This window comes from Sphaeramia orbicularis, chromosome 8 (assembly GCF_902148855.1).
Source record: "Sphaeramia orbicularis chromosome 8, fSphaOr1.1, whole genome shotgun sequence".
NCBI lineage: Eukaryota > Metazoa > Chordata > Actinopteri > Kurtiformes > Apogonidae > Sphaeramia > Sphaeramia orbicularis.
Window position 1 is genome coordinate 2,035,674 of NC_043964.1, and position 27,585 is coordinate 2,063,258.

At 35.1% G+C, this 27,585-nt stretch overlaps 1 protein-coding gene across 1 annotated transcript; it reads right to left on the reverse strand.

Moving 5' to 3' along the window:
* Positions 1-27,572, reverse strand: LOC115424388 (ras-related protein Rab-35). The gene is made up of 7 exons (XM_030141625.1): positions 27,416-27,572; positions 23,326-24,149; positions 12,395-12,445; positions 7,440-7,563; positions 6,370-6,494; positions 3,392-3,516; positions 1-782 (listed from the first exon to the last, which is right to left on the reverse strand). Exons 2-7 carry the CDS (start codon positions 23,378-23,380, stop codon positions 633-635), a joined length of 630 nt encoding a protein of 209 aa, XP_029997485.1. The 5' UTR covers positions 23,381-24,149; positions 27,416-27,572; the 3' UTR covers positions 1-632.
* Between the last annotated feature and the right edge of the window lie 13 nt (positions 27,573-27,585).

Consider the following 27,585-nt stretch of genomic DNA (forward strand, 5'->3'; position numbering starts at 1 on the left):
AACATTCAGATACTTAATTCCAGTGCAAAAAAAATCAGTGCTATAAATTCAGTGGCTTTTATAATTCAAAATCTGATGAGACAGATTTACTTCCATATACAACTACTATAACAATAAAATTAAAAGTTTATTAATTGATTCGTTTTTAAAGCATAGGTGCTTTTAGCGTGTCAAATTTGCTGCATTTTCTTGGTCAAAGGCAATTTAAGAGATTAATCTGATGATTTGTAAGATTTTTTTGGTAATTAGTTGAAAAAAACAAACAAGAAACAACAGGAAAAGGTAACTACCAGAGTAACAGGTCATAAGAATGAACGTTAGTTGCATCACTGCAGCAAACACTAATGAGTTAGTACGAAACTCAAGTGTTCACGCTGTGGGAAACATGAGGCCTTAGAAAATGTGATGAATGTCTGGAAGCAGTGACCTGGTGTTCGCACTAACGAGGGCGGCAGGTCACTGAACACAGAGCGTTTTGGAGTCAGAGATCTGAGAAAACATGAACGTGACAAATCATCCCACTTAAACCATCGACAAACACAGACTGGTCCTTTAACTCCTGTACCCTCCAGACTTTCGACGCTGCTCTTTCCTCCTCTACGGCGTCGTTTATCTGATCCTGCGTCAGATCCTCAGCAGCATTTCTTCCCTCTCTTCCTGCGGTCGCGGTCTCGCTGGGCGTTGATGTTGACCGTGTCCTTCTCCCGCTCTCGTTCGCGCTCGGCTCTGTTCTGACTCTGCTTCTTAGCCCGAAGAACCATGTGTGTGAAGGCCATGAACATCTGAAGGCGGGAACACAAACAGGCACAACCTTACTCTGAGCCACGTGTACGCCGTATGGGAGGAAGTGGAACAGGCTTTTCCCTTTCCCTGAGCTCCTTCTTTTACCCCGAAACATTAAAACGCCTCAAATATATCTGAAAATGTATGTCAATATACAGAACAGGCCTGGGTAACACAATACAAAAAACAACGGACTGTTTGCAGCGTCTTGGACGATTCACAACTTCAAGTTATTTCTTGAAGACATTAAGACAAAAACAATCATTCAAAAGTAGTTTTCTTTCCTAACCCTTTCATGCACACTGGTCACTCCAGCGGTCACTCCAGTGGACAGTTCTTCTCCAGCTGTTCTCTTGTGTATTCATGCGTTTGGTTGTTTCAGTTCCATATCAGCCGACACAGTGGACACTAATGCACCATCCCACACACTGTAGTTCAGACCGTTCTGTAACTTTGCGGTTCTTCACAAACCTGATCTGCACTGACATGTTCGAGTGTCCATTGCTTGGTATTATTATTAGTCTGTAACTAAAGGTAGGGTAGGAGATCCTGGAAAAATGGTTCCGGCAAGCTATAGTTTGAAAATACACAATTCAAAAGTCCAAACCCGGACGCCTCCAGAGTACTGGACTGTACTCGCAGAAGGGGGAGGGACAAATGGCAGTTGAATTTGATAGACATATCACCATTTAATCATTTGGACGGGCCTGTTAGAATGATTGGATGGTGTTTTTTCAGTCCTGTCCGTTCCACAGGTGCCTAAATTTTTTCATTTGTTTGTTAGAGCATTTAATTAATTGGTTGCAAATTGGGGTGTGAAGGGGATTTTAAGCAATGTAGTAAAAAAATAAAAAAGCTCCAGGAAAACATCTCCTACCCTACCTTTAACAGGTTTTGTTTTGTTTTTTTACACAAAAAAAGTTTTTTTTCTTGCATATTGTCTTTATTAAAGTATGTTAAAATGTGAGAAAACATCATATTAGCTGCATTAAAAATGTTTTTATTTCATAGTTTTCATACAGTATATCAGTAAATATGCTTCTTTGCTTCAAAAATTCAATGTATGGTGTCCAGCTGAGTGGACATTTCTTGCAACTCCCTGAAAAATAGGTTCGTAACAAAAAAATGTAATCGCTTTGTTTTTTTAATACCTAGAGGAATAAAAACACTCAGGAAAAAATAATCTTGATCAAGGCTGTCATAATTCATGCATGAAAGGGTTAAAATGCATGTCATATGTAACTGGAGAAACATACTGACTATAACTACAGTAAATTATAACAAGGAAACAGGTTGAATTTTGCATTTTTGATGTAATTAACCCTTCAACTGCCAAAGTCGCACTATTGCAACAACCAACATAACTGAATCAAACAGACCAAAGCTCCAGATAGAGTCGCCAAATCTTGTTACCACCTCCCACCAATAAATGGTGGACATGTGCCCCTTCAGTCACTTCATGGTTTCTATTCAAAGTGAGGAAGAAAATCCAGTTTGAAATGCGTGGTCCAGAGCTGGTTTAGTAAGTTTAGTTTTGGTTTGGATAGATAAGGACACATTTGGATAAAAAGCTCCTAAAACTTACTGCATTTTACTTTCTACTGATGTTTAAGTTGATTTATTTTAAGGATAAAACGACAAAAAAACAAAAACACGAAGAAAACTTCCATGTAAATATGTTCAAAGTTCCATTTTACTGAAAGTTACGCAATCCAACATGGCCACCAACCTGTGACGCCACAATATGCAAATTAGATGAGTACATACTCAGTGTTTTTCTCATTTACAGTATTATGGAACTAAATCTGTGTCATCAGATTTTGAATTATAAAAGCCTTTGAATTTCTAGCACTGATTTTTTTTTGCACTGAAATTAATGATCTGAATTTTTTGCACCTGAATTTTTTTAATTCTAAATTTATGAACATAGTTGAATTCAGAGACAAACAATTCAGATACTTAATTTCACTGCGAAAAAAAAGTCAGATACTCAATTTCAATACAAAAAAAAATAAAAAATCCAGATACTTAATTTCAGTGCAAAAAAATTCAGTGCTACAAATTCAGTGTCTTTTATAATTCAAAATCTGATGACACAGATTTACTTCCATACAGTATGTTTTTATCTCTAAACACTTCCAAGACACAGCTTTTTGAAATCAAAATCGAATGTTTAATGTAAAAAAAAAACCAAAACAAAATAAAACTGTGGCGCCTAAAGGGTTAATTCAAATTATTGTCCAGCTCTAATACAGCAGGATAAAACCATGAACATACAGTTACTTCTGTGCAAAAACATATCTATGGTCACTACACATTTTCTATTTATATAATAAAACTCTTCTGCAGAATTCTTAATCAATTTGTCCGACTGTATCTGCCATTAAGACAATGTCCATGAAGAACCAACTGAAATAATGGAAGTGATCCGTTACACTTACTGAGAAAAACCATGGGTTCAAATACAGTCTGGAATTCCCCCTTTGAGGGACAAAAAAAAAAAAAAAAAAGGCAGATCTTATCTTCTACTAATCGTATAGAGGCATAAATAGAAGTTTCCTTTGCTTTCAGTTTGTGATCTCCACATGTGTGATTTGCTTTGCTTTACCTCCTCTACGTTTATGTTTTCTTTGGCGCTGGTCTCAAACACTCGGACTCCGACCGACTCCCCAAAACGCATTGCATCCTGGGTATCCACTTGCTTCCTGGCAGGGTCGTCATTTTTGTTTCCCACTAAGAGACACGACAGAAAAAGAGGCATTTTCAACCACTCCTATTATGTCAAATCATTATAGCTTATTCTGAATTAGGGATGGAACCATAGGAAAATTTCATATCACGGTTATTGTGACCAAAATTATCACGGTTATCATTATTATCGCGGTATTGTTGAAATTATGCTGAAAATGTTCAATATGTACTAATACACACACTGAAAGAATTTAACCAAGTTGTATTTTGAAAAAAAAACCCAAAAAAACCAAATAAAATAACAGTCCCACTGTCCCTTCTGTGTCAGAAACATTCCAATATTAACCCTTAGTGGTCTGAGTCTATTCTGTCTGTTTTTCAGTCCTTTTGATTTGGCCTTTATATACTATAGAAACAAATGTTTACTATACCCATGTTTGGATCTGTTTTTTCAGCACAACTTCATCTATCTCATCTGTCTGTTATTTTTTCACTTTAGCCTACTATAAAAACATAAAAGGGCAGAAAACACATAAAAAACATAAAATCCGATTTGAAAAATGTATATCGATGGCCAAAATACAAAACCTCCCATCTGGAAAAAATCACTTTTTTCAGGAAACAAAAAAAACGTGGATCCTGTTGGATTCTGTAAATTGGCTTCAGTCTGGTTTGGACCAACTCTATATGTAAAGTGTCATGAGAGAACTTTTGTTATGATTTGGCGCTATATAAATAAAATTTGATTGATTGATTGATTGATCGATGGTTTAGTTTCATTATAGTATGGTCTTTGTTGTTGTTGTCAGGTGACCTTCATGTCATAAGAAAGGGCGGGATTATCTCGCAAATCGACTGAAAATGTGGAGTCATCCTTGTTCTCACCATTTAATGTGAAAACTCAAAATCTACAAATTTGCACATAGGAGGTTTTGTTTTTTGGCCATTGTTATGCTGAATTAGAGATGGAACCATATGAACATTTCAGATCACGGTTATTGTGACCAAAATTATCACAGTTATCATTATTATCGCGGTATTATTGAAATTGTGCTCAAAATGTTCAAAAAGTACTGATACACACACTGAAATAATTTAACCAAGTTGGATTTAAAAATAAATAAATAAAATAAAATAAAATAAAATAATAGTCCCAATGTCCCTTCTGTGTCAGAAACATTCAAATATTAACCCTTAGTGGTCTGAGTCTATTTTGTCCGTTTTTCAGTCCTTTTGATTTGGCCTTTATATACTATACAGGGTGGGGAAGCCAAATGTACAATGAACATTTAGTTGTTTTTTCTCAGCAGACACTACGTCAGTTGTTTTGAACCCAAACATATACTGATGTCATAATCATACCTAACACTATTATCCATACCTTTTCACAAACTTTTGCCCATATGAGTAATCAGGAAAGCAAACATCAAAGAGTGTGTGATTTGCTGAATGCACTCGTCACACCAAAGGAGATTTCAAAAATAGTTGGAGTGTCCATAAAGACTGTTTATAATGGAAAGAAGAGAATGACTATGAGCAAAACTATTACCAGAAAGTCTGGAAGATACTATTAAAGAAGAATGGGAGAAGTTGTCACCCCAATATTTGAGGAACACTTGCACAAGTTTCAGGAAGCGTGTGAAGGCAGTTATTGAGAAAGAAGGAGGACACATAGAATAAAAACATTTTCTATTATGGACATTTTCTTGTGGCAAATAAATTCTCATGACTTTCAATAAACTAATTGGTCATACACTGTCTTTCAATCCCTGCCTCAAAATATTGTACATTTTGCTTCCCAACCCTGTATAAACAAATGTTTACTATACCCATGTTTGGATCTGTTTTTTCAGCACAACTTCATTTATATCATCTGTCTATTATTTTTTCACTTTAACCTACTATAAAAACACAAAAGGACAAAAAACACAAAAAATATATAAAATCCAATTTGAAAAATGTATATAATTTATTGCATAAATAACACACAGATGCTTAACGAACCTTTTCACAGACTTTAAAAGTGAATATTGGTTCCAAATATTAGGTATAGAAAATTAAAATTGTAATAAATTCAAACTATACTCAAATATTTGACATTAAAGCAGATCTTTACAGAGGGTTTTTTCCCCTAAAAGTGCGGTAATCAAACACAGTTATCATGAGAATTAGAATTTAAACGCTAATACTAACCATCTGTGATTTTACCGCCGTTTATCGTTATACCGGTAATCACTAAATCCTCACTCTGAATACTGTCAAGATACGTTATCTACAATAAAAGTCAAAGATCATTCATTTATGCAGATTTTTGGGGGTTATTGTCCAGTTTGTTGGCTTTTCTTCATTATTATTCTAACAGCTCTTACAGTATCCAATATCTGCCGACCTCTGACCTTTGAGATTTCATGTTTATATTACGTTTAAATGTGCGCCACTGGCATTTGATCAGAGCACATACCCATTTCAGCCAACATTCCACTGTTCCATTCTTATCTAAAGGGATGTGAAAGGGGAAGTCTGAGGCATACTGATGTTTTTTTTTCACATATTAGACTGAGTTATGGTCACATCACGGGTTAAATTAAAAATAAAAAGTTCTATTTTCTGCAAATTCCGTCAAAAACAAAAGGAAAACAACCATGAACGTATCCTATTATTGACTGATAAAGCGCAGACCCTACAGCGACACACCTCCACTGTCCCCCTAAAACCAACACAGACGGCATTCTTTCACCTTTAGCTCACAGATTCTTTCTCATTTTTAAGATAAAGACGGGCTTTTAGGTTTGAGACATGACCGAGCACACAGGAGGAGTGTGATGACAGTTCAGTACAGCGATCTCAGATAATATTCAGTGGATTTCAGGTGGAATGGCGTGTCACATGACTCACCCAGGATCTTGCAGACACTGTCACAGTTCTGGGAGATTTCATTTAACCAGCGCTTCACATTTACAAAGGACTCTGGGTTGGTGACGTCGTAAACTATAATGACACCATGTGTGTTTCTGTAATACCTGAGAAGAGGAAAAGGTGAATTAAAACCAAGTAAACTTACACTGGACCTGAATAAAACCAGCAGGTAGATATACACTATACGGACAAAAGTATTTGGACACGTTGAATTCAGGTGTTTCTTTTCTAACAGGGGTCTGGGATACAAAACAAAAATGACAAATGTCAGAATATAGTTTTATATTGGGATAAATATCATTTCATTGGTTAGTTTGGTTTAAATTATCTTTGATTCTAAAATGCCTCAGAGATGTTTTTGACTTAATTTCTCTCAACATTGATTTTTTTTTTTTTTTTTTTTTATCCATGGCTATGATTTTAAATGTTCTACCTCTTAATTTCTAAAACATTTTTCATGCTCTGACTGTAAATAATAATTTTCTACCACAGTTAACCATCTACTTTCTGCACATCTCACTGAGGAAGAAAAATCTCCCATTAAACTTTAAGGAAATATTGATGTTTTTATCTCAAAACATCATGAACAGGACATCTTACAGCTGTAGACATGATGTGTCCCAATATTTTTGTCCATATAGTTTAGAAACAGCAAAATTTCCTTAAAGTTTAATGGGAGATTTTTCTTCCAAGGTGAGATGTGAAGACAGTAGATGGTTAGTTGTGGTAGAAAATTATTATTTACAGTCAGAGCATGAAAAACCTTGCAGAAATTTTGAGGTAGAACATTTAGAATCATCGTCATGGATTAAAAAAAAAATCAGTGTTGAGAGAAATTAAGTAAAAACCATCTGAGGCATTTTAGAAGCAAAGATAACAATTTAAACCAAACTAACCAATGTAATGCAATGATATTTATCCCAATATAAAAATATACTATGACATTAGTCATTATTGTTTTGTGTCCCAGACCCCTGTTAGAAAAGAAACACCTGTCCCAATACTTTTGTCCATATACTGTATATGTGTATCTGTGTTGAGCTGATTACGTAGATGTGATGGTCCTGAATCTCTCCTGTCCCGCCGTGTCCCAGATCTGCAGCTTCACCCGCTCCCCGTCGATGTCCACCGTCCGGATTTTAAAGTCCACGCCGATGGTGGTGATGTAGCTGCCTGCACAAAAAACCACCCAGAACACACACCGTCAACGTGTGCTTCCATGTGTCGTCTGGATCCACATGTTGTGTGAAAGGAGTCGGGATGGAACCATATGAACATTTCACATCACGGTTATTGTGACCAAAATTACCACAGTTCTCATTATTATCGCAGTATTATTGAAATTGTGCTGAAAATGTTCAAAAAGTACGAATACACACACTGAAAGAATTGAACCAAGTTGGATTTTGGAAAAAAAAACAACAACAACAAATAAAATAATAGTCCCACTGTCCCTTCTGTGTCAGAAACATTCCAATATTAACCCTTAGTGGTCTGAGTCTATTCTGTCTGTTTTTCAGTCCTTTTGGTTTGGCCTTTATATACTATAGAAACAAATGTTTACTATACCCATGTTTGGGATCTGTTTTTTCAGCACAACTTCATCTATCTCATCTGTCTATTATTTTTCACTTTAACCTACTATAAAAACATAAAAGGACAGAAAACACAAAAAATAAAAAATAAAATCCAATTTGAAAAATGTATATAATTTATTGCATAAATAACACACAGATGTTTAACGAACCTTTTCACAGACTTTAAAAGTGAATATTGGTTCAAATATTAGGTATAGAAAATTAAAATCGCAATAAATTCAAACTATACTCAAATATCTGACATAAAAGCAGATCTTTACAGAGGGTTTTTTCCCCTAAAAGTGCGTTGATCAAACACGGTTATCATGAGAATTAGAATTTAAACGGTAATACTAACCGTCTACAATTTTACCGCCGTTTATCGTCATACCGGTAATTGTTACATTTCTAGAAAGGTGATAAATTATGTTCAAGGCTCAGACACAATGATCATGTCTAAAAATAAAAAACAGATGCACAAAGCTTAAAGATGCGGTCCAGGTTTTTAAGTCTGTTGTCTCATTTCCATCATAATCACAGAAACTAATGTAATGAACATCATCTTGTCCATTAGCTGCATTAAAAATGTTTTGATTTGATAGTTTTCACAGTTTATCACTTTCTGATATTCAAAAATTAAACACATGGTGTCCAGCAGAGTAGACATTTTTGGAAGTCAGCAAAAAGTTATGAAGATAGATTTGTTTCTTTATTGCTTTAACCAAAAAAAAAAAAAAAATCACTTCAATCAAAGAAAAAAAGTGTTCAAATGCAATTTTTTGGGGTGTAATTTTTTTTTTTTTCATTCAAACACTTTTTTTTATTAATTTTTTTTTTTACTTAAAGCAATAAAGAAACAAATCTACCTTCATTAAAAAAAAACAGGTTTATAAAAAAAACAAATAATTGCATTGTTTTTTCATGTCTAAAGAAGAATAAAAACACTCAGGAAAAAAATCTCGACTAAGGTTCTCATAATTCATGCATGAAAGGGTTAAAAATTAGGAAATAAATACTGAAGGTACGGTTAGCAAAAGCTCATGACTTGTTTTAAGTATAAATACATGTATACAAAGTACTGAGTATAAAACTCTATATTAAACCACACTGTCTCTGTTCATGTGTAATGTGTGAAAGCTGTTTGGAGTATCGAAGCGGTTCTCTCTGCATCAGTCACTGAAAACAGATTCTTAATCTGAGTGAGGAATTCACCAGGTTAAATAAAGGATAAAATACTGGCGGCAAAGAACTCAAATGATAGTGTGTTCAATAGGGCTGTTAGAAAATACTGGTTCTGCAATATATCGCAATATTTCATTTCACAACACTGTATGGATATTAAAAAGTACTGTATGGATATTTTTAGGTATTTATTCAAATGCAGATATAGTGGAGGTTCATTTTTGTTTATATTTTATTAATTATTATTGAACACTGTTTTATTAAATAATGGTTCTTTGAATCATCCTAAAAGCACTTTTTTCTGTCTGAGAGGCAGATGTTTGTTCCTTTGGAAACGAGGAGAATTAGAAACATTTTGTGATAGAACATTAGATCCTGTTCTGATCAAATACAAATGTGTTTAGTATTTGTACATATTTCTGGTGCAATTCAATTCTTCCAGGAAATAATCTTTAAAAAACAAACAAAAAATTGCCTTTTTAAAAGTATCATGACATATCGTGATATATTGCATCATGATCCTAGTATTGTGATCTGTATGGTACCACCACATTCTTACACAGCCCTAGTGTTCAGGAGTCACTTTTTGGCTCAAAGAAACGTGCCTGTTTTCACAAATGACAGATTTCTCTTTTGGAACAAAGCAGTTCATGACTTACTGATCACATGTTTGTGATTTCCATGACAGTTGGGTTAATTTGGCCGCGACGGTGTTTTACATTTTCTATCAGACAAGTGAGCGTTTTGTTCTTTCAGTAGGAGATACTTTGTCCTGCATGTTTAGTTACGAGGCTGAGGACAGTCCTTAATGGAAGCTTTCTTTGTGCGTTTTTTTCATCATCTACTACAACACTCTAGATATGGAGTGATGATAAAACAGAACATGCTTTGAATTCCTTCTGCAGTGCATGAAGCACATCTGAGAGGAAGCTGTGTTCGTCTGTTTCTCGGCATGTGGGTTAACACTGTAACCCAACGACCAAAGCTGCAGATAGAAGTCATGGGTGGACACAGGCACCTGGCGTTTGCAGCTCTCTCCTCTCTGTCCAGATTTAAAGACTCATGGAAGTAAAGGCAGAGGATATGGTGAATGACAAGTGAAGTTAAAACAGTTTGGAGAACTGCTCTGTCACCTCTGACATGAGACCAGAGTCACACCTGAAGGAACCCCCAACTAAAACAGTCATATACACTATTAGGACTGTTAGAAAGTATCAGTTCTGTAATATATCGCAATATTTCATTTCACGATACTGTATCGATATTAAAAAGTACTGTATGATATTTTTAGGTATTTATTCAGATGCAGATATGGCAGAGGTTCATTTTAGTTTTTCTTTTTTTCTTTTTCTGTTATTTATTCTTATTTAACACTCTTTTATTCAATAATGTTCCTTTGTTGGGATTATTTATATAAAACTATTCTGACATTAGTCATTATTGTTTTGTATCCCAGACCCGTTAGAAAAGAAACACCTGAATTCAAAGGGTCCAAATACTTTTGTCCATATAATGTACTTAACTTCTGTGAAATCATGAACAACCAAAAGATTTTCTCCAACCTGTGAATATGATGGTGGTGCCAAAAACAGAACTGAGGCGACTGTTTATTTCTGAGTATTTGTGTGCAGCCGTCTACTGTGTGTCCAAAGGCTGAAAGTGTTCCTGTGTAGAAATCCTGGCAGGTTGGAACAGCTCTGCTCACTCCTGCAGGAGATAAGATGACTGTACATGATTACATTCTTGCATTTTGCAGATGAGTAACGTCTGCCAAAGAGGAGGACTTCTCCACCACGGGCTCCTTTCAGATAGGGCTGGAAGAAAATATCGGTTCTGCAATATATCATGATATTTCATTTCACAGCACTGTACCAATATTTTTAGGTATTTATTTAAATGCACATATTGTGGAGGTTCAGTTTTGTTTTTAGGTTTTCTTTATTGTTTGTATTATATCTATTTTTATTTCACACTCTTTTATTCAATTAATGTTCGTTCCTTTGTCGGGATTGAACTCAAATCCTGTTCTGATGTTAGTTGTGAACTAATAGAATCTGAACATTTGAACAGGATCTGAAACTGGAATGTCTGTAAAACCGAATTTAAGTTTGAACACATGGAGGTTCTAATAGTTTTGGATTTTTCATTCTAGTTTAGTTTTATTTAGTTTTGACTTTTTTTTCTCTAATTCAGTTCGTTTTAATTCGTTTTTAGAGCAGGTTTGATAGTTTTTATTAGTTTTCATTTTCTTCTAAATGCTTAGTTGTAGTTCAGTTGTAGTTCAGTTGTAGTTTAGTTGTAGTTCAGTTGTAGTTCAGTTGTAGTTTAGTTGTAGTTCAGTTGTAGTTCAGTTGTAGTTTAGTTGTAGTTCAGTTGTAGTTCAGTTGTAGTTCAGTTTTAGTTCAGTTGTAGTTCAGTTGTAGTTCAGTTGTAGTTTAGTTGTAGTTCAGTTGTAGTTTAGTTGTAGTTCAGTTGTAGTTCAGTTGTAGTTCAGTTTTAGTTCAGTTGTAGTTCAGTTGTAGTTCAGTTGTAGTTTAGTTGTAGTTCAGTTGTAGTTCAGTTGTAGTTCAGTGGTCTCTTTTCTCTTCTTCTCTGTGCTCCTATTCAAATCAATCCCAGACAGGACTCTGCTGCTTTAGTCTCCATGTTTCCAGGTAGAGTGGGGACCAGAAGACGACTGGAAACCACAAGTGAACACAAGTGACGGAGCAAAAAGTGTCGTATGGAGACAGCACAGAAAACTGAGAGAGGGAAATAAATCACTTTCGTATCAATCTGACATTGACAAAGATGAAAACGAAGGGAATTTTATCCATAACTTTTATCCTTTTTAGTTAGTTTTATAAACACACAATACAGTTTCAGTTAGTTGTGTTTTTTAAATTTTAATTATAGTTTTTATTTATTTCAGTTAACAAAAATGTTTTTACAGTTCTAGTTTTGGTCATTTCGTTAGTTTTTGTTAACGATAATAACCTTGGAACACAGGAACATTTTGTGATATAGCATTAGATCCTGTTGTGATCAAATCAAAATGTGTTTAGTATTTGTGCAGATTTCTGCTGTCATTTAATTCTTCAAGGAAATAATCATAAAAAAAAAAAACAAGTGAAAAAAATGCCTTTTTAACAGTATCGTGATCCTAGTATTGTGATTTGTATTGTATCGCTAGATTCTTGCCGATACACAGCCCTACTTTCAATGCGTGAAACTCGTTAAGTTCGCAGAAAGCTGAGGTCACTCACCAGAGAAGGAGTTGTCTGCGAAGCGGAGCAGAAGGCTGCTTTTGCCCACATCTGAAAGAGACGCCGACATCAGAGAAACAAGATAAGCAAGAAGAGTCACTGTGAGGAAACCAAAGCGGCCGATCAGGAACGGTGACGCCAGCTACGTCTGAGTTTTACAAACCAAACCAGAGAGAAAAATGACAACTATCTGAGAGGATGGGTTGCAAAAGTGAAACTGAAGCTAGAAAATGCAGTCAATTTCCAACTGGTGATGGTGAACCTTATCTATTATCAAAGCTCTAAAACACAGAAGTCATATCTGAACCAGTGGAAACATGTTTAAAGGAGATGTGCCAAACCAAAACGCAACTGCAACATGATGTAATTACTCTGAATTCTGCTGTGATGATTTAGCTAAACTACCAACAATGAAACACTGCCAGAAATTCAGTGTAATACATAAAAAAATCAGATAAAAACCTAACATCTCTACAAATGCAGGATCGTTCCATTTGATTTGAAAGACGAACATTTGCAAAACCCTCACTGCTTCTACTGGAAATAAAACACACAACACTATCACACTGAAAAAGATAAAATATTACAATAAATCACAAAACCAATCTTGCATTATTTGTGGAGTCCCAAAATGGCAAATGTCACTAAGATGTGTTGAGGTGAAAACAGATGAATATCTCTGGAATGTTCTTTTGGCAGCAGGGAAAAAAGCAATAAGAAAAAAATGGATGGTACAAAATGAGCCAACTGTTCAGCAATGGGTTCAAACAACATGGACATTTAGAAAATGGATAAAATCACCTTCACCGTTTATCTAAAACCAGAAATATTCATCAAACATTGGGAAAAATGGGAAAATTATGTGAAACAATACATGCCAAATGTTACCTTGGTGATATAAAAGGAGACTATTCGATTTAATAAGTCCTTTTTTACTTTACATTTACACTCTGTATTAATATCGCTCGGAATCTTTCTTTTCCATTGGATATTATACAAAGCTACATATGTCCATGCTGTCCTGTCTGGATGTTTGAATGATAGGATCAAATAATAGGGCTGTTAGAAAATATTGGTTCTGCAATATATCGCGATATTTCATTTCACAATACTGTATCAATATTAAAAAGTACTGTATGGATATTTTTAGGTATTTATTCAAATGCAGATATTGTGGAGGTTCATTTTTCTTTTTGTTTTTCTTTTTTGTTTCTATTTTATTTATTCTTATTTAACACTCTTATTCAATAATGTTGGTTCCTTTGTTTGGATTGAACTCAAATCCTGTTCTGATGTTAGTTGTGAACTAATAGAATCTGAACATTTGAACAGGATCTGAAACTGGAATGTCTGGAAAACAGGATTTCAGTTTGAACACAGTTGGAACATTTGCTGATAGAACATTAGATGCTGTTGGGATCAAATAAAAATGTCTTTAGTATTTGTGCAGATTCCACTGTGCAATTCCATGCTTTCAGGAAATAATCTTTTAAAAAAGAAACAAAACCAATAAAAAATTACCTTTTTAACTTTTTGTACCATGATATATCGTGATATATCGTATCATGATCCTATTGTGATTTGTATCATATCGCCAGATTCTTGCCGATACACAGCCCTACCTTTAAAGGGTGATATTTTGTTAAACCCACTTTTCTTAGTCTGTGGTTCATTTATTTGTGTATTTGAACTCTAATAGTTCCTACAGTTTGAACTTGAACCCTCCAGCTGCTGCAAAACCATCTGTATATTCATTTGGGCAAAAATCCAGTGGATTTCTACAACCTGTTTAAAATCCTGCTTAACTTGTTACGTTTTATAACTAGTTACATCATGACATTTGGACATATAAGGTCCAGACTGACGAACATTTCTCCAAGTACGACATAATTGTCAGAAGCAATGGTTGTAGTAAAAACTGAAAATATGTCCAAACTTTGAGCCGATGACCTAAAATGTTCAGCTGTTGGTTGTACTAACGAACACAAATGGCTGAAAAGGACAGAGCAGCACAGCCAACAACCTGATGTGCATTTAAAGGGCCAGCGCTCCAAAGCGCCTTTGTGGTGTCATTACTCAGAAACAGTGTTGCAGATGGACCTGTGGAGTCGAATGAACGAAGAATTCAGAGCCAAGCAGAGCATTTACAGTTTATGGAGACCACAGGGACATGTGGGAAAATGTATAGTTCCATTTAAAAAAAGTAAAAAAGCAAAAAAGCAGTGGCTTCAAGATATTCCGTCTTTCTTAAAAAGTGAAAAGATTGGGTATTCTTTGAAAGCCATCCCTTCTAAGTTCTATAATAAATGGCAGCCCTTCTTAACTTTTTTTAAATCACTTCCTTCTTCTTCTTGTGATTAATGGACTCCCCCCCCCCCCCCCCCTTTTTTTTTTTTTTTTCTTTTTTTTTTGTGGGTGCATGTGGGTGTGTCTAGCTTTTTGGTTTGTTTTTGTTTGGTTTTTGAATTCAGAGGGATACAGTTTATCGTATTTGTGACAAATGGATCACGTTTGTATCCTCTAGCCGTCCAGAATGTGTCATTCCTCTAAAGGTGTCCTTTTTTTGTCATCTCTCTGGGTTTTTTCTTTGTTTTGTGTTTTTCTGCGTGAACATGTGTGATGTTTGAAGAACCCAGAAGTATCGTAACGCTATGATTGTTTTTTTAATGTGAGAAATACTGAAACTATAAGCACTCATTCACATGTTTTTTTTTTTGTTTTTTTTTACACTTTTGTATGTATAAAATATGAAATGCGAAGGGGACTATGATAGATGGAGTATGTGTGAATGGTAATGCTGAAGATGTCTTGTCACATTTTCCAATAAAAACAAAATGAAAAAAAAAAAAAGCAAACATCCCTCCTTTAACAATAAAATGTGAATAACCTGGACATATATGACCAACCTGAAATGTCTAAAGAAAATTAAGTGCAATTTTAACAAGATTCTGCCTGTTACGAAATGTTCTATGTATGTATAAGCTGCGTTAATAATAAACTGAGATGAAATATTGTAGAAACTGTTCTTATTGTAACTCCAAAAATTTTACCAATATTACACCTGTTACAAAATGTTTGTGTAACATTATGTGTAACGCACACGTATAAATGATAAGTTGAGGCACAATATTGTTAAAATTTCAAGTATTTCTCTCACATATTTTCCGGCTCTTTCAGGTTAATTACATCTTTTTTGTTTGGATAGTTTGTAAATGTAAATACTTTCATAATTTAATGTTTTTATTGCACTAAAACAGAGGAAAAACCTGGAATTGTCATTTACATTCAATTATGCCATTATTTGACTGGTCTGGCCCACTTGAGATCAGATTGGGCTGAATGTGGAACCTGAAAGAAAATGAGTCTGACATCCCTGCTTTAGAACAATGTCATTGTCGACTGGAACAAGTGTTCAAATGTGTGTCTGAGGTCTACGCAGGAGCCTTCCACTGAAATCTAACCTCTGTTATTTTCTGCAGGGAGGAAGGTGACCTAAAATGACTCAGCATCTCCTGCAGCAAAACAAAATATAGTTTACAAGGCCTCCTGGAATCAGTGTGTTCTAAATCACTATCATTAAGAGCTGAGGAGGATTTGTTGGGTTGTTGATCGTGTATTATCATCAGCGTTACATAAATAAAACTTCAGTATTTGAACTCGACTCAGATCGCGGCTGACGGCTCGTATGAACGGTCATTACTGACTTTGAGGAAAATATTAGGTCAAAAAATAAAAACATCCAGATATGGTTGGATTTTCTACAGCCTAATATTCAACTACAGACGATTTGTTTAATATGGAACTAAATCTGTGTCATTAGATTTTGAATTAAAAAAGCCACTAAATTTCTAGCACTGATTTTTTTTTGCACTGAAATTAAGTATCTGAATTTTTGCACCTGATTTTTTTTAAATTCTAAATTTATGAACATAGTTGAATTCAGAGACAAACAATTCAGATACTTAATTTTAGTGCAAAAAAAAAAAAAATTCAGATACTTAATTTCAGTGCAAAAAAAAATTCAGATACTTAATTCCAGCGCAAAAAAAAAATTCAGATACTTAATTTCAATGCAAAAAAAAAAAATCAGATATTTAATTTCAGTGCAAAAAAAAAAAATTCAGATACTTATTTCAATGCAAAAAAAAAAAAAAATTCAGATACTTAATTTCAGTGCAAAAAAAAAAATAAAAAATTCAGAAAATTTCAGTGCAAAAAAAAAAAAAAAAAAAAATCAGATACTTAATTTCAGTGCAAAAAAAATGTAGTGCTACAAATTCAATGTCTTTTATAATTCGAAATGTGATGACACAGATTTACTTCCATAGTTTAATGAACTTGTCAGATTTATTCATTTAGACAGAAATTCAGTTTGAGAATTACTTGTACTAAATGAACTCAAAGATCATTCATTTATGCAGAGTTTTGGGGGTTACTGGCCAGTTTGTTGGCTTTTCTTCATTATTCTTCTAACAGTTATTACAGTATCCAGTATCTGTTGACCTCTGACCTTTGAGACTTCATGTTTATATTGCGTTTAAATGTGCGCCACTGGCATTTGATCAGAGCACATACCCATTTCAGCCAACATTCCACTGTTCCATTCTTATCTAAAGGGATGTTAAAGGGGAAGTCTGAGGCATACTGATGTTTTTTTTCACATATTAGACTGAGTTATGGTCACATTATGGGTTAAATTGGGCCAGAGCGCACCACATTTCAGCTCCCTCTGCCTCAAAGGAAAACAACCCTCTGCTCTTTCTGTTACTCAATTTCATCTCCTGATAAAACTAAATAAACTCTGAAGTTCAATAAGTGGAAGACGACCCACAGACACTCCCACATCAGCTCCATGGGACTGTCAGACGTCATAAGGCGTTCTGCGATTCTAGTATCTCAGTACGTTAACAGTAATGAGCCGCTCATATAAACTATGATCTAAACGGATCCTACAATTCTACAGCCCACACTTTTTCAGCTCGTGAGCTACTTTTAAAATGACCAAAATAATCTACCACCGCTATATACTAGGGATGTAACGATTACAGTTAAAGCGATAAACGGCAGTAAAATTGTTGACTGTTAGTATTAACGTTTAAATTCTAATTCTCATGATAACCGTGTTTGATTACCGCACTTTTCCGGAGAAAACGCCAATGTAAAGATCTGCTTTAATGTCAAATATTTGAGTATAGTTTGAATTTATTACAATTTTAATTTTCTATACCTAATATTTGGAACCAATATTCACTTTTAAAGTCTGTGAAAAGGTTCGTTAAGCATCTGTGTGTTATTTATACAATAAATTATATACATTTTTCAACTTGGATTTTATATTTTTTTGTGTTTTTTGTCCTTTTGTGTTTTTGTAGTAGGTTAAAGTGAAAAAATAATAGACAGATGATAAAGATGAAGTTGTGCTGAAAAAACAGATCCCAAACATGGGTATAGTAAACATTTGTTTATATAGTATATAAAGGCCAAATCAGAAGTGCTCAAAAACGGACAAAATAGGCTCAGACCACTAAGGGTTAATATTTGAATGTTTGTGCAACAGAAGGGACACTGGGACTGTTATTTTATGTTTTTTTTTTTTTTTTCCAAAATACAACTTGGTTAAATTCTTTCAGTGTGTGTATTAGTACTTTTTGAACATTTTGAGCACAATTTCAACAATACCGCGATAATAATGATAACCGTGATAATTTTGGTCACAATAACCGTGATATGAAATTTTCATATGGTTCCATCCCTATTATATATCAATTCAGATATCAGCGAATAGCTCATTAAGTAATATCAGTACCATTTAAACCAGTGGTTGGATAGTTCCGTAGGTAACACTACTGCGGTGCGTTCAAATCCTTGCAAATTTGAGTTCATTTTTAATAAATAAAAAAAGAATAAATTTAAAAGTATTAACATCTTTGCTCCTTGGATAACTATTCAATCACACAGTCTACATATTAAAAGTGGGAAAAAAAAACACAACAAACCCCGCCCCTTGCATGTATTTTGCCCATTTTAAGTAAATGGGAAGATTTTTAAAAATCTTTAAAAATTTGACCTTTGACCTACTTTTCCTTAAATATAATGACATCTATTCTGGGTCACTGGTAATCTACAAACCCAATTTGGTCTGAATTGAACCAACAGTTTTGCTGCTAAAATGTTGACAAATAAAGAAACAAACCAGTCAAAGCAAAAACACCCCCCTTGCCTCCCCTTCGAGGGGTGAGGTAAAAAAAACAGTGTCGTGTAAGTTGTGGCCAACAGAATACAAATGAAATAAGATGACCGTTGACTCGAGGCGACACAAGGGCTCCCCCTCCTCACAAAAGCCAGTTCACCCACTGGGTCCCACTAAGGCCTGCAGGTACTGGAACATGAAGATGCACCGTTTAAGCCCAACGCACATTCACCAGATCTGCTGAAACCGTTTCATAAACTCTGTCTGCTTTAACCCAGGGTTCTCAAACTCCTGTTCTTTCAGGTTCCACATTCAGCCCGATCTGATCTGGAGTGGACCAACCAGGAAAATAAGAACAGAATAAACTATGAATAATGACAACTGCACATTTATGTCTGTGTTTTAGTGCAAAAAAACCCATTAAATTATGAAAATACTTACTTTTAATTTCATTTTTAGGTGTTTTTTGAGTATTTTTAGGTGAATTTGAGTGATTTTTGAGTCGTAACTTCTCATTAGTCCATGTGCATTCTGGATCAGATCTCCAAAGACACTAAACACTGAGGAACAGGAAGAAAAGAGTTCAAACTGGACTGAATTTAATACAGACATTTCAGGTTGGACACATTTGTTCAGGTTAGTCACATTTTATTGGAACGGGATAGTTTGGAAATGAAAATATTTTCAGAATTTAATGTTAATTTTTTACACTAAAATTTGAAGTTGTCATTATTTACAGACATAATGTAATGTTATTTTTTTCACATCAAACTGTAAAGAAAATATGGAGTCATTCTTTTTTATACGTTATTCTGTTCTTATTTGACTGTAGATCAGATTGGTCTGGATGTGGAACCCACACTAAAATGAGTTCCGCAGCCTGGACTGTGGAATTTATACACTTTGTAAATTCATCCCAGGGGTCGGATTGGAACCGCTGGGGGGGGCGCATTTGGGCCCCGGGACACACGTTAGACACCCCTGCTTTAAAACAACCCTCCTCATGAATTTACACGAGTGTTGGTTCGTGTTCCCTCGACAGCTCATCAACACGTTGGCTTTTATCGTGTTGACGCAGTAAAAACAGAGGCCTCCAGGCAGAGCACGTTTACCCGCTACAACCCATTTTAAAGTTGTCTAAACATGAACTCTCTTCCATTCTCCAACAGTATGGGTCTTACTCCACTCATCTGTCACTCTGGGTTTTTCTGCGTTTGTGATAAAAAAAATAAAATAAAAAAAAAACAGTTTGAGCATGTGGACTGAGCCTCATCTGTAGAAGGATAATCAGTAGATCTAAAAGGTCTAATGTCCAGACGTTAGAGAATAAATTAAATCCCAAATCAAAAACAGGAGTACAACAGTAATAGTTAATAGTTTTTCAGTGATTTAATAACTGTCCTATTCTTTTTTATGGTCTGTATACTTTAGCTCAGGGCTTTCAAACTCATTTTTGTTCAGGTTCCACATTCAGCTCAATCTGAGCTCCAGTGGGCCGGACCAGTCAAATAATAACATAATAACCTATAAATAATGACAACTCTAAATTTTTTAGTGCAAAAAATAAGATTAAATGATTAAACGATGATTATCCAAAACACAAAAGATGTGAATAACTGAAAAAAACTGACATTTCTGAAGATAAATAAGTACAATTTTATCAATATTCTGCCTCAACTTATGATTTCTACATGTACGTTACAGATCAGATCTACCAAGACACAAAACAGGCAGAATATTGTGAAAATTACACTGATTTTTCTTTAGACATTCCAGGTTGAAATAGTGACATTGCACTTTACTAACTTATTTAGTTATTTATTCCATTTCTTTGCTCTACTTATTATTATTGTGACTTCAAATTTTTTAAATTTTTTAATTGTTTGTTCTTATTCTGGTTTTCATCCCAGATTGTTTTTATCTTTTCTGGTTTTTATTGTGTTTTAATGCATCTTGTTTTTATTTATTTGAGCTTACCTATTTTATTTACTTATCCATGCTGCTATACTGATGAACGGTGGAACACTGAGCACTTTTTGTTTTTGTCCTGTCTGTAAGTGTGATCACGCGCCTGTCTTGCATGTTTAATGTATGTGTTGTTGTAATGCCAAGGCAGTCACCTAGACTGCAAAATAAATCTACCCACAGGTATAAATAAAATAACCTTGACCTTGTTCTTATTTGTTCAGGTTATTGACATTTTATTGTTAAAGGAGATCAGAATGTTCTTTGCAGTAAATCAAAGACAAAAAATTGGTGTTGCCATTATTTAGAGGCATAATGTCTTATTATTTTTGTCACATTAAACCAAGAAGAACATTTGCAGTCATTATTTCCAGGTTATTATGTTATTATTTTTGAGTCTGATGCCCTTGACTGTTCATATCTTCAGGGTAATTTTTGCATTTTGCACTTTGCAAATTCATCTCGCGGGCCAGATTGGAATCTTTAGTGGGCTGGTTTTGGCCCCCGGGCCGCATGTTTGACACCTGTGCTTTAGCTGATTAGCCAATTAATGACAAACTGGGACAATATAAGGACAACATAAGCGTGGCTTCTTCCTGCTCCTACTTCAGACATAAAATGTTGTTAAAGAGCCATAATGAAATAGTTGTACATTGCATGACTTTTTTTTTGTGTAACTTATTGCCCTCAATATTTCAGAGTGCTCTGTTTGTAATTTCCTTTAGCTTTTTGTTCACCTTTATATTTTACTCCTACTTATGTTTAAAATCAAGTTTACTATTCTCATTAAATCTGGAAACAATCTGGATCTGACAAAAACAGAAACAGATTTGGCCCGGCAGTCTGAACATGTCTTAAACCACTGGAAACAACTGATGACAGCGTTTTTAAAGTGCTTTACCTGCTTGTTTTTTAGACTAACAGCATAAAACTAAAAGTAGTTCTAATAAATAATAATTTAAAAAAAAGCAATAAATCTTCACATTAAAATGGCAGCAGCCACTAAATGCTGTGCCATAAAAAGTACTTCACCTTATTTTTTATTGGTCTGTTGTTCAGCGTGTTAATCTAATGGTTTATGACAAACATCTGAAGGTTAACGGAGAAAACACAGATATTTAACCCACTGGTGTGTGTGTGTGTGTGTGTGTGTGTGTGTGTGTGTGTGTGTGTGTGTCTGTGTGTGTGTGTGTGTGTCTGTGTGTCAAGGTTCTAATAGTTTTGGATTTTTCATTCTAGTTTAGTTTTATTTAGTTTTGACTTTTTTTCTCTTATTCAATTAGTTTTAATTAGTTTTTAGAGCAGGTTTGATAGTTTTTATTAGTTTTCATTATTTTCTAAATGCTCAGTTTTAGTTTAGTTTTAGTTTTTTTTATATCTTTTCTCTTCTTCTCTGTCGTATTCCAATTAATCCCAGACAGGACTCTGCTGCTTTCTCCCAACCAAGGTTATTATCGTTAACAAAAACTAACAAAATGATGAAAACTAGCATTGAAAAAACATTTTTGTTAACTGAAAGCAGGGACCAGAAGACGACTGGAAACCACAAGTGAACACAAGTGACGGACCGTTAAGTGTCGTATGGTGACAGCACAGAAAACTGAGAGAGACAAAGAAATCAACTTCATATCAATCCGACTTTGACAAAGACGAAAACGAAGGGAATTTTATCCATAATTTTTATCCGTTTTAGTTAGTTTTGTAAACACACAATACAGTTTCAGTTAGTTATGTTTTTTTCTTTTAATTTTAGTTTTTATTTATTTCAGTTAACGAAAATGTTTTTACAGTTCTAGTTTAGGTCATTTCGTTAGTGTTCGTTAACGATATAACCTTGGAACACAGGAACATTTTGTGATATAACATTAGATCCTTTTGTGATCAAATCAAAATGTGTTTCGTATTTGTGCAGATTTCTGCTGTCATTTAATTCTTCAAGGAAATAATCATAAAAAAAAAGAAACAAGCGAAAAAATTCCCTTTTTTAACAGTATCGTGATATATCGTGATATATTGTATCATGATCCTAGTATTGTGTTTTTCAGTTAGTTACCTTTTTTTTTCTTTTAATTATAGTTTTTATTTATTTCAGTTAACGAAAATGTTTTTTCTAGTCTAGTTTTGGTCATTTCATTAGTTTTCGTTAACGATAACCTTGGGGTGGAACTGAGTCGACAAATGTTACTTTCTTTGCAGTTTGGACACTTAACGGATACATTTAAACACAACACAACAAACAGGTTTATACAAACATAACTTAGACCTACCATAACAAATTTAATACCTTTTAAAGACTTTTTTAGGTATTAAATGCAGATTTGTAAATTCAAGACTTTTAAGACCCTGCAGGAACCCTTTAGAACCATATTCTCAAACACTGTCGGGGGCTGACAGTACGGCTATAAACCCCCAGAATCCCCCCAGTCCTCTGCTGTATAATAAATCTGTCCACGATAACTGTTAGACCAGGGGTCTCAAACGTGCGGCCTGGGTCCAAATGTGGGAATTTGATCCATAAGTTTTATCCGTTTAGTTAGTTTTGTAAACACACAATACAGTTTCAGTTATCGTTTTTTCTTTTAATTCTAGTTTTTATTTATTTCAGTTAATGAAAATGTTTTTTCTAGTCTAGTTTTTGTTATGTCGTTAGTTTTCGTTAACGATAATAACCTTGGTGTGTGTGTGTGTGTGTGTGTGTGTGTCTTTGCACACGTAGTAACATTTGTCGAGGCTGGGACTCCGTAAACCAGTTGAATGTAGTTGTAAATGCACTAACTGGAGTCTCCGATGATGAGCAGTTTAAAGAGATGATTGTAATCCTTCCCTGCCATTACGAAGGCCTTTCGATGAATTTCCAAGTAAAGTCACTTTCATAGGATGAGGTGAGAATCGTACTCTCCCGCTACACTGTGTACTGTGTGTTTCAGCTCAGAGCGACTCCACAGTTTCTCCAGAAGTGTCAGGCATTCCTGCACCAGTCAGATGGCATTTCCAGTTGAACTCGTGCAGGTTTTGGTGGTTTCAGCTCAGGCGTTCACGTCATTCTCTTTGGTTTCAGACCACAGTAGGCGGGCAGCAGCATATGGAGCCTTTCTGGAGTAGCCTGCATTTATGATTCATTCTTGACGGCTAACAGCGGCCACGTGGCCCCACCTTAGTTCCAGTTCCACCCAATGACACTCCTGCAGGGGATTTCCAACTTTTCACCACTCATCAGTTTTACATTCGATATGTCAGTGCAGTGTGGACACTCCCGCTCTTCTCCTTTGAATGTACTCCCTTATTTGGTCTTCCCCAGATGCATGAAAGGGTTAAAACGCATTACCGAAGTGACTTGTGACACAGTTACTGCTCCTCATAGCTCCATCCCTTTTTAAAAGAAGTGAGAAACTAAGACGTTCCTCTTTTCCTGTGGTGTCACATCCGTTCTGGCTCCTTTACGCTGATTCCTTGATTTCACTTCAGTTCCACTGGTGATTGGGTAAAAATGTAAAAAAAAAGAAAAAGACAAATCAACCACTCCTCAGTTTCCTTATATGATCAGGGTTCTCATTTCTTCTTCATCGTCTCGTCGCTGCTTTAGTCCAGGTGTAAACGGTGCTAAACAAAGAAAGAGAAAAGCAACCAGTGGTTAGCCCAAACCACATCCATCAGCACAGCGCAGTGACTGCCACTTCATCTGTGACTGCTTTATGCAGCGTGCGCCCCTCCTCAGCTCCCTCCCCTCTCCTTAAACAACAGCTGAGTCACTAAACAGAACTTCCTCATCCTGCTTCACTCTGTATCCACCCGTCTTATAATTTAGCTGGCTGAACTATAGGTAGCAACAACAAAAGCCCTGGCTGCCGTGGCCTTTTCCTGGTTGGCACTGAGCTAAATTAGGCAAAGAAAACAGTGGCGTAAAAGCTGATATGGGGACAGTTTTCCATGAAAACAGGAAAGGATGCAGCTGTTACTGAAAGCAATTAATAGGACATTAGTGATGTGAGCTAATGAGACCAGGATTCATTCGCTTTGACATGCACTGATTTCATCTCCTTTTAAAAAACTGGTCATTTTATGATTTCTTTGCGTAACAACAATAATAATAACAGCCTGATGGAAAACACACCTCCTGACCTTCCTGGATAATTTAATAGTCATATTTTAATTCAGGATATGTCCCTCTGATGGGTTTTTTTTGTAATCAACACAAAAGACAGATTTTATGTTGAACCCTTTCATGCATGAATGATGAGGACTTTAGTCAAGATATTTTTCCTGAGTGTTTTTATTCCCCTTTAGACATGAAAAAAAAAACCCAACAGGATTGAAATGTTTTTTATGAACCTATTTTTCATGAAGTTACAAAAACGTCCACTCAGCTGGACACCATGCATTTAATTTTGGAAGCAAAGAAACATGTATTTAAAACCCCTCATCAGACGGTGATATACTGTGTAAAAACTATGAAATAAAAAGATTTTTCATGCTGCTAATCTGATGTTTTCTAACATTTTAACACACTTTAATGCTAGTTATTACTCACTTCATGGAGATAATAAGCAAAAAGAACAACCTTTTTGATTAAGAAAACTTAAATTACAGTCTGATAACAACTAGAGAGAGATTTGGGGTAGAAGTATTTAAGTGTTTACTTCTTCCTACTCCTTTTCAAGCATGCATAATATCATTTATTTTATTTTATTTTATTTATCTTATTATTATTATTATTATTATTATTATTATTATTATTATTATTATTTTTATTTATTTATTTATTTTAAATTTTGATTATTTATCAACCTTTTATTTACCAGTACTTATATTTTGTTGGTTGATTTTTGTTTCATTTCACTGTCTATGTGTTTGAAATAAAGATTTCAATCAATCAATCAAAATTAGCACTTGATTTCCACTCAAACATGTTCCTGCAGATCAGGTTTATCTAGAACTGCAAAGTCACAGTACTGGTCTGAATGTCAGTGTATGAGATGGTCCTTCAGCGTCCACTGTGTATGCAGCTAAAACAACAAAACCCATGAATATACAAGAGAACAGCTGGAGGAGAACTGTCCACTGGAGTGACCACTGTGCATGAAAGGGTTAATATTATTTGCTAACCAGCCCCTGCTGTTAACTGTCGATCTTTAAAACCTTGTTTAGGAGCCGTGCAGATAAGTCACAAAGATTTTGAACAGATTGTCACATGTTGCAACATGCAACACATTATCAGACGAGCAGCATATCAAACACTTACTGGAAATATTATCTGTAGCTTGTTGGAATTAACAAACAGAAAACTGAACATCCGTCTGAGTGCGAACTGGGGATGGAACCATATGAAAATGTCATATCACAGTTACTGTGACCAAAATTATAACGGTTATCATTATTATCGCGGTATTGTTGAAATTGTGCTCAAAATGTTCAAAAAGTACTGATACACACACGGAAATAATTTAACCAAGTTGTATTTTTAAAATAAATAAATAAATAAATAAAAATAATAATAATAAATAAAATAATAATAGGCACAATGCACTTTCTGTTGCAGAAACATTCAAATATTACCATGTAATCATACAAATGTGCATTAAAGATGACACCTGATGGACACTGTTTGACCATTTTCCAGATCAAGTTTGAGTTGTTTTAGTTTCTTTTTCATAGATAGATATACACACACTGAAAGAATTTTACCAAGATGTATTTAAAAAACAAACAAAAAACTAATAGGTACAATGCACTTTCTCCTGTCAGAAACATTCCCATATTAACCCTTAGTGGTCTGAGTCTATTCTGTCTGTTTTTCAGTCCTTTTGATTTGGCCTTTATATACTATAGAAACAAATGTTTACTATACCCATGTTTGGATCTGTTTTTTCAGCACAACTTCATCTATATCATCTGTCTGTTATTTTTTCACTTTAACCTACTGTAAAAACACAAAAGGACAAAAAAAAAAACAAAACACAAAAATATATAAAATCTGATTTGAAAAATGTATATAATTCATTGTATAAATAACACACAGATGCTTAATGAACCTTTTCACAGACTTTAAAAGTGAATATTGGTTCAAATATTAGGTATAGAAAATTAAAATTGTAATAAATTCAAACTATACTCAAATATTTGACATAAAAGCAGATCTTTACATGGGGTTTTTCCCCTAAAAGTGTGAAAATCAAACACAGTTATCATGAGAATTAGAATTTAAACGGTAATGCTAACCATCTGTGATTTAACTGTTGTTGTTTTTTTTGTCGTTACCCTGGTAATCTGTCCATCCCCACAGTCTGAACCTCCACACACCAGGACTCTTCACCTTGTCGTGTGACTGAAGTACGTCGCACCAAAACTCCCTCGAAAACCACTCATATTTAAGGAAGTCTGACTCATTACTGCCGCTTTTATGGTTACATTGTGAAATAAGGAAGGCAAACCTTATCGAGGTTAATGTGTTCTTCAATTCGGCGTAGTTTAAATAATCAAATGAATGCTCTCCTGATGATGCTAGCTTCATTTATTCCAACTGTCCAGTCCGTTTCCGTTGCCAAACACGCACCCAGTGGGTAGGTTGTGTGTCATTCACTGGCGCTGGGAGAAAAGAGTTAAATGAAGTTTTCTTTACGGCTAATGTTAGATACTTAAAGATACTAACCCAGAATAAGAAGGAAATCATACAGGTTGATAAAAATCTTAGTCTGAGTTCGATACCACGCATTCCGCCTCCGATATGACAGAAAACGTTAAAAGCTGCAGATTTCCTACGCGCTTCGGAGCGGGGCTGTGGGCCTGGCCGGACCGAACAAACCAAGACGGAGGAAAACTTGAGCTGTTCCCAAACTTCAGGAGCTTCATGTGGAACTAAAGTGACTTACTGTGGCTCAGTCTGCGTGTCTGCTGTCCTGTGGGTGCCTCATGTCTGCACACCCGCCGTACACAGTCTTTTGGTCGGGGTAGTGTCCTTCGGATCCCCGCTCCGGTCGGAATGTCGCCCCGCCGAGCCGACCACACCTGCCTGACTGCAGCTGAGAGCCGGTCCGTGAAC